We start from the raw sequence: 17,096 nt of genomic DNA on the forward strand, positions 1-17,096 counted from the left end.
GGTTGTATGAATGTGGGGTTGGGTGGGGTTTCGGGGTGGGACGCCGTCTCTCTTTCCTTTCCTGTTTGTTTCTCCCCTATCTCTCTCTCTCTCTATCACAACCTATGATGCGATTTGTTCTAGCCTACATTGCTGTTTGACATCATCCTGTAAGTTCTGTATGTACCCTATGACATCATTGCAACTCCAGCCCACTTGTGCTCACACTGTACCTCAGGGTCTATGTATAAAGATCAACAACAATAGTAGGGATAACACAGCCTTCCTCCCTTCTCTCTCCCTCCTCTTTCCCCTCTTTCTCTATAAAAAATCATCTCCAAAATACCCTACACCTGTCTGCACAATGTCATGAACAATATCTGCTTCAATAACAACAAATAGCAAAAAGAAAAGAGACGATCAGGGCCGATCAGCTGTTCATTCGTTCATTCAACCCTATGACGTCATACACGCGACGTAGCAGGACCGCGGCAGGTGTCTAACCATGCGAAATGAAATGGACACACTTGCCGTGGCGTTTATGAATGATATTAGGCCGGCCACAACTAAGACCAAAGCCCGAAACAGACTCAGATCAACGCTGGAGGCAACTCTGAGAGTTTGCCTTTCCTCCATTCCACCTAGACTAGATCTGATCATGTCTGAGCTGTGTAAGAAGTAAAAAAATGGAGTTGTGGCTGTTATTTTTCATTTGTCACTGTTATGAAGAGCAAGTTCGGCCTCTGCCATGCACCTTTTAAATTCATTTGCAGATTAGAAGGCTGTATTTTCATTTGCACTTTACTTTTACTGATACAGTTTATTTATTTGAGAAAAAAACATTATTTTGAATGTGTCCATTCCAAATAATGTGTCCAAGTTTTTTCATCAGTTTTTTTGAGTCCCTCCTCTTTGTTGTTCTGCATGTTGTTGTTTGTGCTGGGTTATGTTTGAAAAATAGATCAATATCTTTGTGATGAGCACATGGTTCATGTCATTTGACACGCTTTAGGCCTGTTAAACTATAAGTAGATTAGATAACGTTATTGAATACAAATCAAATCAAGAGTAAGATAACCAATTCTGTCCTGAAAGGTTGGGCCCCGAGGTCAAAAAGGTTAAGAACCCCTGTGTTAGAGTGCTGCAGGTCATGTATGAGAGCTGCAAGACGGCGGTGAGGTGTGACGTAGGTGTGACAGAGGAGTTCAACGTGGAGGTGGGACTGCATCAAGGATCAGATATGAGACCCTTCCTGTTTGCTATGGTGATGGACAGATTGACAGATGAAGTCAGACAGGAGTCTCCATGGACCAGGATGTTTGCAGATGACATTGTGATCTGTAGTGAGAGCAGGGAGCAGGTGGAGGAAAATCTGGAGAGGTGGAGGTACGCACCGGAAAGAAGAGGGATGAAGATGAGCCGCAGTAAGACAGAGTACATGTGTGTGTGAATGAGAGGGACACAAGTGGAACAGTGAGGTTACAGGGAGAAAAGATCAAGAAGGTGGAGGATTTGAAGAACCTAAGGTCAACAGTCCAGAGCAACAGAGAGTGGAGAAGAGGTGAAGAAACGTGGGCAAGCAGGATGGAACGGCTGGAGAAAAGTGTCAGGAGTGATGTGTGACAAAAGAGTCTCAGCAAGAATGAGAGGAAAGATGGACGTGACAGTGGTGAGACCAGAGATGCTGTACAGTTTGGAGACAGAGGCACTGAGGAAGAGACAGGAGGAAGAGGTAGAGGTAGCAGAAATGAAAATGTTGAGGTTCTCTTTGGGAGTGACAAGGATGGATAGGATCAGGAATGAGTTCATAAGAGGGACGACACATGTTAGATGTTTTGGAGATAAAGTCAGAGAGGCCAGACTGAGATGGTTTGGACATGTACAGAGGAGGGAGAGGGAATCTATTGGGAAAAGGATGCTAAGGTGGGAACAACCAGGCAAGGAGGCCTAGAGGAAGACTGAAGAGGAGAAGGAGATCTATGGATGTAGTGAAGGAGGATATGAGGTTAGCTGGTGGAAGAGGAGAGGATGCAGAGGATAGGGGTGGATGGAGACGGATGACTTACTGTGGCGACCCCTGAAGGGTTAACCCGGCCGGAAGGAAAAGAAGAACGGCAGGGGAACTAGTGTAAGTGAGGCTGTGCGCTATTCCGTCCACTAGATGTCAGTAGAGTGTCTCTAGTAAAGTAAAGATGCAGCGTCATCGTGTTGTCATGGTGATCGTCCCGCATATTTGGGTGTCTGTGCTTCCGTCAGTTCACCACAAGGAGGCGATATTTTACCCACCTCAGGGACAAAAGAAGTCAACGTGAATTTCCGCCACAGCGATCTAATCTTTTATTTACACGGACTTAAATATACAAGTTTGAAAGAGACAATAATAAAACCAGAAATCATTTATTTAATTAAATGAAAACTACCATTGTCGTTGTTATTTGTAACGTGATTGTGAAAAATCTACTTTATGATAAATTGAGATTTAGTCAGAAATCAGTTTTAAACGATTTCAATAAAATGAAAAGCAGTGTGTCATAGGGACCAGTCTTCACAAAATAACTGAAATGTTCTTTAATTAATGTGCACACCCTTTAAATTTACTATTTGAGTTATCAGATGTGAAAGAGGAAAAAAACAAACTGTCATCACAATTAAATACTGAGAATATGCAAAAAAAAAACTCTGCACGCAAAATATAGCAATTGTATAACATGATGGTACTTTTATTATTATTGGGGTTACTTTTAAAAATCGGCAGATATGTAAACACTATTTTAGAACAGTATTTGTTTGGTAACCTGAGGATATTGATAGTTACTTTATTTGTTGTAATAATACAGTATTTGGATTGAAGCCTTGCTGATCACTTTTATGTCTTGATAATTGATTTGAAACATTTTCATTCTAACCTTGTAAGTTGAAGGAGTGCAGGTTCAGGCTTTTTCTGTTTGATCTGGTTGGAAACATTTCACACATTCAGATGTTAATAAATAAATAAATATCTTCTTCTTCTTCTTCTTTTAATGTTTAGATATATATTTGATTATTTCTCAGATTTATTGGTTTATGAATCAATATTGTGCTGTGATATTGATTGATCATAAACAGCGTCAGTGTTGTGTTTACAGCTTGAACATGAAAGAAAGCAGGTGGAGCGTTGAAGCTTTAAACGTCTTTAAAAACGTCTTCTTGTCACTCTGTGTTTGCTGCCGGTCCAAAGGTTCGGTTCTGGTCCTGCTGAGTCCAGTTAAAGTTGCTAAAGTGCAGCCTGAGTGCAGAAGCTGATCTCCATGGTTGGAGCGGCGAGGCGTTTCAAACCTCCCTCTCAACAGGAAACCATCAAACAGCTTCAGCCGCTCAGCTGTCAATCACCAGCCGCAGCCTTATCTTTCCACCCGGGGGAAGTTTGAGGACCTGATAGAAAGCAGGTGGCCCTGGTCTGATCTCACAGCTCAGCAGAGCTTCAGAGCTTCACTCCACAAAATGTTTCTCCTGCCAGCCGCTGCTCTGTGTTCAGGTGAGTGTTTCCAGCCAATCAGCACCTGATGACTCAACCTGGAGACCCACTAAACTTCATTTATGGTCTCTACAGTGCTGGTTACCATGGCAGCACAGCCAATTCAGGACCAAGTGTCAGTGACCAGGAGAGCTGGAGAGGAAGTCTCCTTCAGCTGTGGAGGAACTGACCTGTGTGTTAGAGACTATGTATTTTGGTACCAGAAGAGAGAGAAGGAAACATTCAGAGTGATTCTTTATATAAGATTGAGCAATTGTGAAGTTTATTCAGGTTCCAACCATCCACAAAAAGATGATTTCACAGCTGTGAGTCATGGGACAAGAAGCTGTGAGCTGCAGATCAACGAAGTCAAACTCTCTCATTCAGCCACGTACTACTGTGAGTGTTGGAGTGGAGACCACAGTGAGCTGGGATCCCTGCAGGCTGTACAAAAACCAACTCACACACACACACACACACACGCACAGGCACAGGCACACACACACAGGCACACACACACATACACAGGCACAAACACACAGGAGTGCGCACACATACACACAGGCACACACACACACAAACACACAAACACACACATAGGCACACACACATACACAGGCACAAAGACACAGGCTCACAAACACAGGCACAAATACACACACACACAGGGACACACACACACGCACACACACACACACGCATACATACACACACACACAGGCACAGGCACAGGCACACACACACACACACACACAGACACACACACACACACAGGCACAGTAGTTTTACAAACACTGTCGAGACAAACACTCTTCTCCAGCTCTTTCAGAATAAAAGCCTGCAGCCTCACTCTGCTGGTGAGTGGAGTCGTCCTGAACACGTTCACTGACGTAGAGAAGAAGAAAGTGTGTGTCCCTCTGTCAGCAGGACATCACCATCACCTGCACCTGATGGTTTGTGACCCATAAACCAGAAGAAGGCTGAGACCAAGGCTGAAATCAAATTAGACAACAGAAGACAATGAGACAGTCATGATGATATGAAGCCTGAAGCTGAAACATGGAGCTGATGATGAAGATGAAGAGTTCAGACGTGTGCAGCTCAGCCGACTCCTTCAACATGCAGAGGTTTTGGTTACAGGATGTTTCACTGTGGAGACCTCTTTGGCCGTGGCACTGCTCTGTATGTAACAGGTAAGATCATTATTGATTGTAAAGTTCCTCCCTTCTATAAAATGGCTGCTTTGACAGAATGTTTACGCTTAACTGGAAGAATTATGTTGAATGATTTTGTTTCTTCTGCATGAGAATAACATCATGAAGTCTTTACTTAAACTTGGGACCTGAGTTTGAGTCTGTAGCTCCCCTGAATGAGACCAGGAGGGAAATGACAGAGGAGTTATTGATCAGTATTCATCATTCTTCATCATTCTTCCTCATTTTCCTGCTCTGTTTGTCACTAAATCTGTGGTTGAAGTGAATTTCCATGATGAAGAGGATTCTATAGATCCATCCAGAGTGTTGATGAAGGTCTCAGTCTCAGTGCCATCATGATTTCATTTACTGCTTTGACTTGAATACAAACTGAGTCACTTATTAATGTTATGGATCATTCGATTGATCTGTTATTTCAATCAGAATCAGAATAGATTTGATTGCCAATTAAAAGGAATTGTTTGTGGTTATTGGTGCGATATAAAACACATAAGACAACAAGACAACAACTATGAAGAGAAACTGAAATAAATTAGAAAACAAACTAAATTAAATAAATGAACTAAATTGAATAAGATCCAACGTAAAGGACAGATCTACAGTATGAATGTAAACATGTCATATACAGTAAGATCAATATGAAACATACATTTAATTCATTGGAGAAAAAAACAACAAGTTATGTTTAATATAAAGAAACAAATGAAGATGTGAATAAATACAAGAATGAAATAAGAATGAGGCAGAAAGTCAGGAAATATAGAGAAAAGGATTCATGTGATGAAGATTTAGTTTCTCCTATATTTATCAATCCAATCTAATTCTTCCATAAATGCCGTCTCCACTTTATTAGCCCTCTGAATGTCCCTGGGGTCAAACTGTCCCCAAGGACCATACAATACTAAAAAGTTGATAAAATGTGTTTTCTGTAATCAAATGCTCTGAAATGTATAGGGGTTGTTTGATACGATGCTCTTCATGATTGGAAGAAATTTGAAGTCATTTGATTGAATTTTGGGTGTTTTATTGAATTTTTAACTCCTTTGCTCCTGGGGTGAAAATGGTGCCGAAGCACAAAGTTATGTTATGGAGCAAAAAGTCACAGCAGACTGCTCTCCAACACATCTGTTATCTTGGATGTTTGATGTGTGTGGTCAAGCAATGGTTATTTAATGATTGCACCACTAAATTAATTGAAAATGTATACTTTATGCTTCAAATAACAGTCAAACCATTTTGGGGTCAGTGTGACCCCAGAGGACAGTAGGTGTTAGTATTTGCTCTCAGTCCAAAATTCAAAAAATTCAAAAACGGCACCCTCACTTAACTTTGACAGATTCCACTCCGGTTCATGTCCAATAGTCAAGATCATATCAAATATTTAAAACATTTTTTTCCCATTTCTTAAACTCAAAAATAGGGTATATTGAATGTAAACAAGGCCTTTTGGCCCTAAATTCCAAAATAAATGGAAAAAATGTGTGGTGATGCGTTGGACTGGAGTCAGACTAAAGCTGTGATACAAGAAATTGAAAATCTACACTTTATGGTTGAGATAACGGTCAAACAATTTGGGGTCAATTTCACCCCAGAGGGCCTTAGGTGTGTGTGTGTGTAACATGGGAGGACATTACAAGGGTTAGGTACATGTGCATGCAGGCCTGTAGGAACTTGCTCATGATTGGATCTGTCAATCATTCACCAAAGTGTTGAAATGAGAATGAAGTTAAACTGCAGCGTCCAACTGTGAACAAAGCTCCTCTACCTTCCTGAGTAAAGTCCCACAGGAGCAGACGTACATGAGAGAGACCTGGATGCTTTCTGCTCATCTGCTAAAGAACTAAAGAAAGGTGTCCATGCTGATCAGACTGGAGCTGCTTGGGTTCATGCATCTGTCACACTTAAGGGGGACTTGGACTCCTGATGTAAATATATTTGATGGATCATCTCTCAGGGTCTTTATAGGAGAACGCAGGTCTCAAATGTCCTCGGAGACCATTCCTGCTGTCCTCAGCAGGATCACACTGAGTGCACTTCAGGCCTGTAAGCTGCTGTGTGTTGACTGTGTGTTTGCTGTCTGCTGCCAAACCTCAGATGATTCTGTTGTGAGGCCCGTGGTGAGCGTTTACCCTGCAGTGCCCACGGCCCAGCTGCAGGGGAGGAGCACCCTGCTGTGTCTGGCCTCAGGCATGTCTCCTCCTCTGGTCCGCTTCTCCTGGAAAAGACAGAAGGAGAACGGCGCGCTGGAGGAGCTGCCCGCCGCCCAGGGAGGAGAGCAGATGGAGCTCAGAGAGCCGGGCCGCAGCGCCGCCGTCAGGATCGTCCGGCAAGAGGCCGCCGCCTACCGGTACGTCTGCTACGTCCAGCACGAGGCCGGCACAGTGGAGGCACAGACGGCACAAGGTAACGAGCCCAGACAGACTGTGTGAGCCGCTGATTCACACAAGAGCTGAAGTCTAACATGTTCCCCCTGTTCCTGCTTCAGAGGTTCCTGCTGTCCTTGGCTCTCTCCCTCTGACCTTGCAGTCAGAGTGCAGGGTGAAGCTGCTCTGTGTGCTGTACTCAGTGCTGGAGATGAAGAGCTTGGTGTACTGCTGTGGAGTCTCTCTGCTGCTGATCCTCACAGGCCAGCAGTCGTCCAGCAGGCTCACACACGCTGACTGACTGTTCTCCAGCTGTGTTCCCGTCTGTCTGACAGACCTCCGCCCTGAACCCACAGAGCCTGACGGCAGACCTGAGCCGTCCATCTAGTCCACATGTTTGATGTGCTGGGAAGCTTCAGCAATAAATTCCTTCACATACAAAAACGTGCCATGGATTTTGTTCCCCACTCTTTAATGTCATATTGTTTGATGGTTAGTGTTGTTTGCCTTGTTGTTGTTGTTCTTCCTGAGTTCTTCCAGGTTCAAATTTGAGTTCAGCCGTTTATTGGAAACAAGAAGAAGAGTTTGTGTTTTTAAAATGCTCTTATTTGTGAAGATTCCATCACTGAACGTCTCTAAAAGGAGGATTATGAACGTTCACACACAAAACTAGAAGAGCAAGACCGAGTCCAGACTCATTTAGTCCTGATTTGATCATACAAGTGTGCAAAAACAATAAATCACCTGAATAATAGGAGATGTATTTCTGTATTTGTGGTAAGAAGGCGTATCTTTAAATGGATCTGGATCTGGACCTCATTACAGCCTTTGAGTGTGGATCGTGACATAAATGTGAGCCGGATCTTCCCGGATCGGCACCAAGCCAGGTGTTCAACAGAACCGCAACAGAACAAGATGCTAACTGACACATGAGGGAACCCAAGCAAACCAAATCACACACAAGAGGTTGAAAGATGGACACCAACTCCATACAAGACAACAGAAGCTCAACCTGAACCCCCCCGCCACACGCAGCACATGGTTCGGTCCTGTTGTTCATTCCATGGCGATGATGTGAAGACGAAGAAGAAGTCTCCGCTGACACTGTCTTGCTTGTATTGCTCCTTTTTATACCATGCTTGTTCTTGTGAAACTATGTAAGACCTCTGTATCCTATTCTATATGGAGCCCTAAACCCTGACCCATTGTCTATGGACCTCTAAATTTGACTCAGAGGTCTCTTCTCCTACACATTCCACAATACCACACTTTCTATAGACCTGTGTAGACACTACAGTCCGTTAAGGATTTCAGAGTCCTCAGCCTTCTGCCACAGCTTTGACTCCATGAGGAAGAGACCCGGCCCAGCAACCACGGTAACACAAAGACAAACAATCAAATGTTGAATATCACAGGAAGTTGCTTGTGTAAACCTACAGTGTTAAACTTTGTGTGTGTGTGTGTGTGTGTGTGTGTGTGTTTGTGTGTGTGTGTGTGTGTGTGGGTGTGTGGGTGTGTGGGTGTGTTTGTGTGTGTGTGTGTGTGTGTGTGTGTGTGTGTGTGTGTGTGTGTGTGTTTACTTGAGATGAGTCAGGAAACTGCTGCAGCTGAAACCGCATCTACCAATGTGACATCTATAGGAGATGATTGATAGATGAGCTGTAGATTAGGCTGCTTGTGTGTGTGTGTGTGTGTGTGTGTGTGTGTGTGTGTGTGTGTGTGTGTGTGTGTGTGTGTGTGTGTGTGTGTGTGTCTGTGTGTGTTTGTGTGTGTGTGTGTCATTGAGCTCTGGAGTTGTGTTGTTTATTCAAGTATAAAGTCATAAATGTAGTCTTTAATCATTTGTAATGTGAGCGTTTGCTCTCTGCAGGGTCTTTGTGTCTCTGTCTCTTCTTCTCTTCTTCTGTCTGAGTTGTTGTTGCTGCAGGTTTGGGTCACAGATGAAGAAGCTGCAGTATTAAAGGAGGATTTCCTGGAAGCATTCTGTGGTTTAGAACCATCGACTCTAAACCACAGCAGCATCAGTGTGAAAGCTGCAGAGCACAAACTCTCACAGTGTGAACGCCGCAGCACAGGAAGCTCCAGGCTTTACAACCACTCTGATTGGCTGTGCAGTTATGAGAAATACAACCTTAATTTAATGAAGTTTGAATGATTGAACTGAAGGAAGTTGAGATCCAGGCCTCAATTCATCCTCATGATGGGATCAGGAGGAAGATCAGGAACAACAACAACAAAGCAAACAACACTAACCATCAAACAATATGACATTAAAGAGTGGGGAACAAAATCCATGGGACGTTTTTGTATGTGAAGGAATTTATTGCTGAAGCTTCCCAGCACATCAAACATGTGGACTAGATGGACGGCTCAGGTCTGCCGTCAGGCTCTGTGGGTTCAGGGCGGAGGTCTGTCAGACAGACGGGAACCCAGCTGGAGAACAGTCAGTCAGCGTGTGTGAGCCTGCTGGACGACTGCTGGCCTGTGAGGATCAGCAGCAGAGAGACTCCACAGCAGTACACCAAGCTCTTCATCACCAGCACTGAGTACAGCACACAGAGCAGCTTCACCCTGCACTCTGACTGCAAGGTCACTGAGAGAGGGAGAGAGCCGGTCAGGACAGTTTGATTGACATGAATGCACAACAGGATTGAAATGTAATAATCCTGTTCTTGCAGATGAACTCTTCTTCATTCTCTCATTTTAGAAGACTTTCTAATTTCACACTGAGGCCAAATGTGGCTGCCCTTTGTCTTTGTCTTTCCAATGTGGCTGTGTGTTGCAGTGGAACATGTGAGCTGCTGGTGCAGAGGGCAGCAGGCGGTCTTACGGTCAGGTTGGGCCTCATGTGTCTGCTGGCTCTCTGGGTGAGTCGCTGTTGTATTAGCAGGAAGCTCTGAAGCAGGAACCTCTGAAGCAGGAACCACTGAAGCAGGAGCCTCTGGAGCAGGAACCTCTGAAGGAGGAACCTCTGAAGCAGGAACCTCTGAAGCAGGAACCACTGAAGCAGGAAGCTCTGAAGCAGGAACCTCTGAAGCAGGAACAGGGGGAACATGTTGGACTTCAGCTCTTGTGTGAATCAGCGGCTCACACAGTCTGTCTGGGCTCGTTACCTTGTGCCGTCTGTGCCTCCACTGTGCCGGCCTCGTGCTGGACGTAGCAGACGTACCGGTAGGCGGCGGCCTCTTGCCGGACGATCCTGACGGCGGCGCTGCGGCCCGGCTCTCTGAGCTCCAGCTGCTCTCCTCCCTGGGCGGCGGGCAGCTCCTCCAGCGAGCCGTTCTCCTTCTGTCTTTTCCAGGAGAAGCGGACCAGAGGAGGAGACATGCCTGAGGCCAGACACAGCAGGGTGCTCCTCCCCTGCAGCTGGGCCGTGGGCACTGCAGGGTAAACACTCACCACGGGCCTCACAACAGAATCATCTGAGGTTTGGCAGCAGACAGCAAACACACAGTCAACATCATTTCTCATTCTCAACACTTTGGTGAATGATTGACAGATCCAATCATGAGCAAGTTCCTACAGGCCTGCATGCACATGTACCTAACCCTTGTAATGTCCTCCCGTGTTACACACACACACCTAAGGCCCTCTGAGGTGAAATTGACCCCAAATAGTTTGACCGTTATCTAAACCAAAAAGTGTAAATTTTCATTTTTTGTGTCACAGCTTTAGTCTGACTCCAGTCCAACGCATCACCACAATTCAAGAGCAAAGGAGTTCAAAATTCAATAAAACACCCAAAATTCAATCAAATGACTTCAAATTTCTTCCAATCATGAAGAGCATCGTATCAAACAACCCCTATACATTTCAGACCATTTGATTACAGAAAACACATTTTATCAACTTTTTAGTATTGTATGGTCCTTGGGGACAGTTTGACCCCAGGGACATTCAGAGGGCTAATAAAGTGGAGACGGCATTTATGGAAGAATTAGATTGGATTGATAAATATAGGAGAAACTAAATCTTCATCACATGAATCCTTTTCTCTATATTTCCTGACTTTCTGCCTCATTCTTATTTCATTCTTGTATTTATTCACATCTTCATTTGTTTCTTTATATTAAACACAACTTGTTGTTTTTTTCTCCAATGAATTAAATGTATGTTTCATATTGATCTTACTGTAGATGACATGTTTACATTCATACTGTAGATCTGTCCTTTACGTTGGATCTTATTCAATTTAGTTCATTTTCTTAATTTCTCGTGTTTTTCTAATTTATTTCAGTTTCTCTTCATAGTTGTTGTCTTGTTGTCTTATGTGTTTTATATCACACCAATAACCGCAAACAATTCCTTTTAATTGGCAATCAAATCTATTCTGATTCTGATTGAAATAACAGATCAATCAAATGATCCATAACATTAATGAGTGACTCAGTTTGTATTCAAGTCAAAGCAGTAAATGAAATCATGATGGCACTGAGACTGAGACCTTCATCAACACTCTGGATGGATCTATAGAATCCTCTTCATCATGGAAATTCACTTCAACCACAGATTTAGTGACAAACAGAGCAGGAAAATGAGGAAGAATGATGAAGAATGATGAATACTGATCAATAACTCCTCTGTCATTTCCCTCCTGGTCTCATTCAGGGGAGTTACAGACTCAAACTCAGGTCCCAAGTTTAAGTAAAGACTTCATGATGTTATTCTCATGCAGAAGAAACAAAATCATTCAACATAATTCTTCCAGTTGAGCGTAAACATTCTGTCAAAGCAGCCATTTTATAGAAGGGAGGAACTTTACAATCAATAATGATCTTACCTGTTACATACAGAGCAGTGCCACGGCCGAAGATGAAGAACTCTCCACAGTGAAACATCCTGTAACCAAAACCTCTGCATGTTGAAGGAGTCGGCTGAGCTGCACACGTCTGAACTCTTCATCTTCATCATCAGCTCCATGTTTCAGCTTCAGGCTTCATATCATCATGACTGTCTCATTGTCTTCTGTTGTCTAATTTGATTTCAGCCTTGGTCTCAGCCTTCTTCTGGTTTATGGGTCACAAACCATCAGGTGCAGGTGATGGTGATGTCCTGCTGACAGAGGGACACACACTTTCTTCTTCTCTACGTCAGTGAACGTGTTCAGGACGACTCCACTCACCAGCAGAGTGAGGCTGCAGGCTTTTATTCTGAAAGAGCTGGAGGAGAGTGTTTGTCTCTACAGTGTTTGTACTGTGCCTGTGTGTGTGTGTGTGTGTGTGTGTGTGTGTGCCTGTGTGTGTGTGTGTGTGCGCCTGTGTGTTTGTGCCTGTGTGTATGTGTGTGTGCTTGTGTGTGTGTTTGTGTGTGTGTGTGTGTGTGTGTATGTGTGTGCCTGTGTGTTTGTGTGTGCGCCTGTGTATGTGTGTGTGTGCCTGTGTGTGTGTTTGTGTGTGTGTGTTTTCCTGTGTGTGCATGTGTTTGTGTGTGCCTGCCTGTGTGTGCGTGTGCGTGTGCCTGTGCTATGTGTGTGTGTGTGTGTGTGACTTGGTTTTTGTACAGCCTGCAGGGATCCCAGCTCACTGTGGTCTCCTTCTCCCCAACACACACAGTAGTACGCGGCTGAATGAGAGAGTTTGACTTTGTTGATCTGCAGCTCACAGCTTCTTGTCCCATTACACACAGCTGTGAAATCATCTTCTTGTGGATGGTTGGAACCTGAAATAACTTCACCATCGCTCATATCAATAAAAAGAATCAGTCTGAATGTTTCCTTCTCTCTCTTCTGGTACCACAATACATAGTCATCACACTGGTCAGTTCCTCCACAGCTGAAGGAGACTTCCTCTCCAGCTCTCCTGGTCACTGACACTTGGTCCTGAATCAGCTGTGCTGCCATGGTAACCAGCACTGTAGAGACCATAAATGAAGTTTAGTGGGTCTCCAGGTTGAGTCATCAGGTGCTGATTGGCTGGAAACACTCACCTGAACACAGAGCAGCGGCTGGCAGGAGAAACATTTTGTGGAGTGAAGCTCTGAAGCTCTGCTGAGCTGTGAGATCAGACCAGGGCCACCTGCTTTCTATCAGGTCCTCAAACTTCCCCCGGGTGGAAAGATAAGGCTGCGGCTGGTGATTGACAGCTGAGCGGCTGAAGCTGTTTGATGGTTTCCTGTTGAGAGGGAGGTTTGAAACGCCTCGCCGCTCCAACCATGGAGATCAGCTTCTGCACTCAGGCTGCACTTTAGCAACTTCAACTGGACTCAGCAGGACCAGAACCGAACCTTTGGACCGGCAGCAAACACAGAGTGACAAGAAGATGTTTTTAAAGACGTTTAAAGCTTCAACGCTCCACCTGCTTTCTTTCATGTTCAAGCTGTAAACACAACACTGACGCTGTTTATGATCAATCAATATCACAGCACAATATTGATTCATAAACCAATAAATCAGAGAAATAATCAAATATATATCTAAACATTAAAGGAAGAAGAAGAAGATATTCATTTATTTATTAACATCTGAATGTGTGAAATGTTTCCAACCAGATCAAACAGAAAAAGCCTGAACCTGCACTCCTTCAACTTACAAGGTTAGAATGAAAATGTTTCAAATCAATTATCAAGACATAAAAGTGATCAGCAAGGCTTCAATCCAAATACTGTATTATTACAACAAATAAAGTAACTATCAATATCCTCAGGTTACCAAACAAATACTGTTCTAAAATAGTGTTTACATATCTGCCGATTTTTAAAAGTAACCCTAATAATAATAAAAGTACTATCATGTTATACAATTGCTATATTTTGCGTGCAGAGTTTTTTTTTTGCATATTCTCAGTATTTAATTGTGATGACAGTTTGGTTTTTTCCTCTTTCACATCTGATAACTCAAATTGTAAATTTAAAGGGTGTGCACATTAATTAAAGAACATTTCAGTTATTTTGTTAAGCCTGGTCCCTATGACACACTGCTTTTCATTTTATTGAAATCGTTTAAAACTGATTTCTGACTAAATCTCTATTTATCATTAAGTAGATTTTTCACAATCACGTTACAAATAACAACGACAATGGTAGTTTTCATTTAATTAAATAAATGATTTCTGGTTTTATTATTGTCTCTTTCAAACTTGTATATTTAAGTCCGTGTAAATAAAAGATTAGATCGCTGTGGCGGAAATTCACGTTGACTTCTTTTGTCCCTGAGGTGGGTAAAATATCGCCTCCTTGTGGTGAACTGACGGAAGCACAGACACCCAAATATGCGGGACGATCACCATGACAACACGATGACGCTGCATCTTTACTTTACTAGAGACACTCTACTGACATCTAGTGGACGGAATCGCGCACAGCCTCACTTACACTAGTTCCCCTGCCGTTCTTCTTTTCCTTCCGGCTGGGTTAACCCTTCAGGGGTCGCCACAGTAAGTCATCCGTCTCCATCCACCCCTATCCTCTGCATCCTCTCCTCTTCCACCAGCTAACCTCATATCCTCCTTCACTACATCCATAGATCTCCTTCTCCTCTTCAGTCTTCCTCTAGGCCTCCTTGCCTGGTTGTTCCCACCTTAGCATGCTTTTCCCAATAGATTCCCTCTCCCGCCTCTGTACATGTCCAAACCATCTCAGTCTGGCCTCTCTGACTTTATCTCCAAAACATCTAACATGTGTCGTCCCTCTTATGAACTCATTCCTGATCCTATCCATCCTTGTCACTCCCAAAGAGAACCTCAACATTTTCATTTCTGCTACCTCTACCTCTTCCTCCTGTCTCTTCCTCAGTGCCTCTGTCTCCAAACTGAACAGCATCTCTGGTCTCACCACTGTCACGTCCATCTTTCCTCTCATTCTTGCTGAGACTCTTTTGTCACACATCACTCCTGACACTTTTCTCCAGCCGTTCCATCCTGCTTGCCCACGTTTCTTCACCTCTTCTCCACTCTCTGTTGCTCTGGACTGTTGACCTTAGGTTCTTCAAATCCTCCACCTTCTTGATCTTTTCTCCCTGTAACCTCACTGTTCCACTTGTGTCCCTCTCATTCACACACACATGTACTCTGTCTTACTGCGGCTCATCTTCATCCCTCTTCTTTCCGGTGCGTACCTCCACCTCTCCAGATTTTCCTCCACCTGCTCCCTGCTCTCACTACAGATCACAATGTCATCTGCAAACATCCTGGTCCATGGAGACTCCTGTCTGACTTCATCTGTCAATCTGTCCATCACCATAGCAAACAGGAAGGGTCTCATATCTGATCCTTGATGCAGTCCCACCTCCACGTTGAACTCCTCTGTCACACCTACGTCACACCTCACCGCCGTCTTGCAGCTCTCATACATGACCTGCAGCACTCTAACACAGGGGTTCTTAACCTTTTTGACCTCGGGGCCCAACCTTTCAGGACAGAATTGGTTATCTTACTCTTGATTTGATTTGTATTCAATAACGTTATCTAATCTACTTATAGTTGAACAGGCCTAAACCGTGTCAAATGACATGAACCATGTGCTCATCACAAAGATATTGATCTATTTTTCAAACATAAAATACATTACATTACATTACGACCATTTGGCAGACGCTTTTTATCCAAAATGACTTACATTACATTTCCACCCTTCGCAGAGGGGGGAGCAATTGAGGGTTCGGCCTGCTCAGGGGCACCTCGGCAGGGACTCGAACCGGCAACCCTCCAGTTCCCAAGCGGAAGCTCTACCCACTGAGCCACTGCCACCCAGCACAAACAACAACATGCAGAACAACAAAAAGGAGGGACTCAAAAAAACTGATGGAAAAACTTGGACACATTTTTTGGAATGGACACATTCAAAATAATGTTTTTTTCTTAAATAAATAAACTGTATCAGTAAAAGTAAAGTGCAAATGAAAATACAGCCTTCGAATCTGCAAATGAATTTAAAAGGTGCATGGCAGAGGCCGAACTTGCTCTTCATAACAGTGACAAATGAAAAATAACAGCCACAACTCCATTTTTTTACTTCTTACACAGCTCAGACATGATCAGATCTAGTCTAGGTGGAATGGAGGAAAGGCAAACTCTCAGAGTTGCCTCCAGCGTTGATCTGAGTCTGTTTCGGGCTTTGGTCTTAGTTGTGGCCAGCCTAATATCATTCATAAACGCCACGGCAGGCGTGTCCATTTCATTTCGCATGGTTAGACTCCTGCTACGTCGCGTGTATGACGTCATAGGGTTGAATGAACGAATGAACAGCTGATTGGCCCTGATCGTCTCTTTTCTTTTTGCTATTTGTTGTTATTGAAGCAGATATTGTTCATGACATTGTGCAGACAGGTGTAGGGTATTTTGGAGATAATTTTTTATAGAGAAAGAGGGGAAAGAGGAGAGAGAGAGAGAAGGGAGGAAGGCTGTGTTATCCCTACTATTGTTGTTGATCTTTATACATAGACCCTGAGGTACAGTGTGAGCACAAGTGGGCTGGAGTTGCAATGATGTCATAGGGTACATACAGAACTTACAGGATGATGTCAAACAGCAATGTAGGCTAGAACAAATCGCATCATAGGTTGTGATAGAGAGAGAGAGAGATAGGGGAGAAACAAACAGGAAAGGAAAGAGAGACGGCGTCCCACCCCGAAACCCCACCCAACCCCACATTCATACAACCACGCCTTCACACACCCCCGTCCTGGTCTGCCTGAAATGCAAAACAAAATGATCAAATAAATGAAAAAAGGAACTGATCTGTGTTCTGGTAATCAGTCACTGGTCTGGCATAGCCTGTAGATCTGTGAGATAGGAGAGGAAAGGTTGACCTCTGATAGAATTTATCAGTGTGGTTCCTCACAGTGCATTTGATTTTCTCCAGTCTTAAGAAAGTACATTGTATCCTTAAGCCATTGCGGAATAGAGGGAGGGGTGAGGGATTTCCAATGTAGGAGCAGGCGTCGCCTGGCAAGCAAAGAGGTGAACATGAACTAAATTTCCTTTTGTGGGGTGATCGACTCGTTTGTCCGTGAATCTCCACACCTCTTTTTTGTTGAATTTGCCCTTTAAGTGCACTTTCTTTTCTAAAATCCCCAAATCATTTCTAAAAGCCTGTTTGACGCTGCAACACCTG

At 43.7% G+C, this 17,096-nt stretch overlaps 2 protein-coding genes across 7 annotated transcripts; one reads left to right on the plus strand and one right to left on the minus strand.

The window, feature by feature from the left end:
- Positions 1-2,964: 2,964 nt before the first annotated feature.
- Positions 2,965-7,483, plus strand: LOC142988374 (immunoglobulin kappa light chain-like). 2 transcript variants are annotated; one of them, XM_076137532.1, is made up of 5 exons: positions 2,965-3,493; positions 3,569-3,895; positions 4,630-4,665; positions 6,781-7,089; positions 7,172-7,483. In XM_076137532.1, the coding sequence occupies exons 1-5, from the start codon at positions 3,460-3,462 to the stop codon at positions 7,348-7,350; spliced, it is 885 nt and encodes a 294-aa protein (XP_075993647.1). In that variant the 5' UTR covers positions 2,965-3,459; the 3' UTR covers positions 7,351-7,483. The 2 variants fall into 2 exon arrangements, with proteins under 2 accessions (XP_075993647.1, XP_075993648.1); XM_076137533.1 differs by having other exon boundaries at positions 2,966-3,493; positions 3,569-3,883.
- Positions 7,484-9,196: 1,713 nt separating this feature from the next.
- On the minus strand, positions 9,197-13,255 carry LOC142988368 (uncharacterized). 5 transcript variants are annotated; one of them, XM_076137519.1, is made up of 7 exons: positions 12,975-13,248; positions 12,573-12,899; positions 11,830-11,871; positions 10,163-10,471; positions 10,019-10,080; positions 9,880-9,988; positions 9,203-9,642 (listed from the first exon to the last, which is right to left on the minus strand). In XM_076137519.1, exons 1-7 carry the CDS (start codon positions 13,006-13,008, stop codon positions 9,494-9,496), a joined length of 1,032 nt encoding a protein of 343 aa, XP_075993634.1. In that variant the 5' UTR covers positions 13,009-13,248; the 3' UTR covers positions 9,203-9,493. The 5 variants fall into 5 exon arrangements, with proteins under 5 accessions (XP_075993637.1, XP_075993634.1, XP_075993633.1 ...); XM_076137521.1 differs by having other exon boundaries at positions 9,204-9,642; positions 10,019-10,035; positions 12,975-13,247; XM_076137518.1 differs by having other exon boundaries at positions 9,880-10,080; positions 12,975-13,249.
- Between the last annotated feature and the right edge of the window lie 3,841 nt (positions 13,256-17,096).

This window comes from Genypterus blacodes, unplaced genomic scaffold, assembly GCF_046128005.1.
Source record: "Genypterus blacodes isolate CSIRO-AG114 ecotype Tasmania unplaced genomic scaffold, CSIRO-AGI_Gbla_v1 ptg000325l_1, whole genome shotgun sequence".
In the NCBI taxonomy this organism is placed as follows: Eukaryota; Metazoa; Chordata; class Actinopteri; order Ophidiiformes; family Ophidiidae; genus Genypterus; species Genypterus blacodes.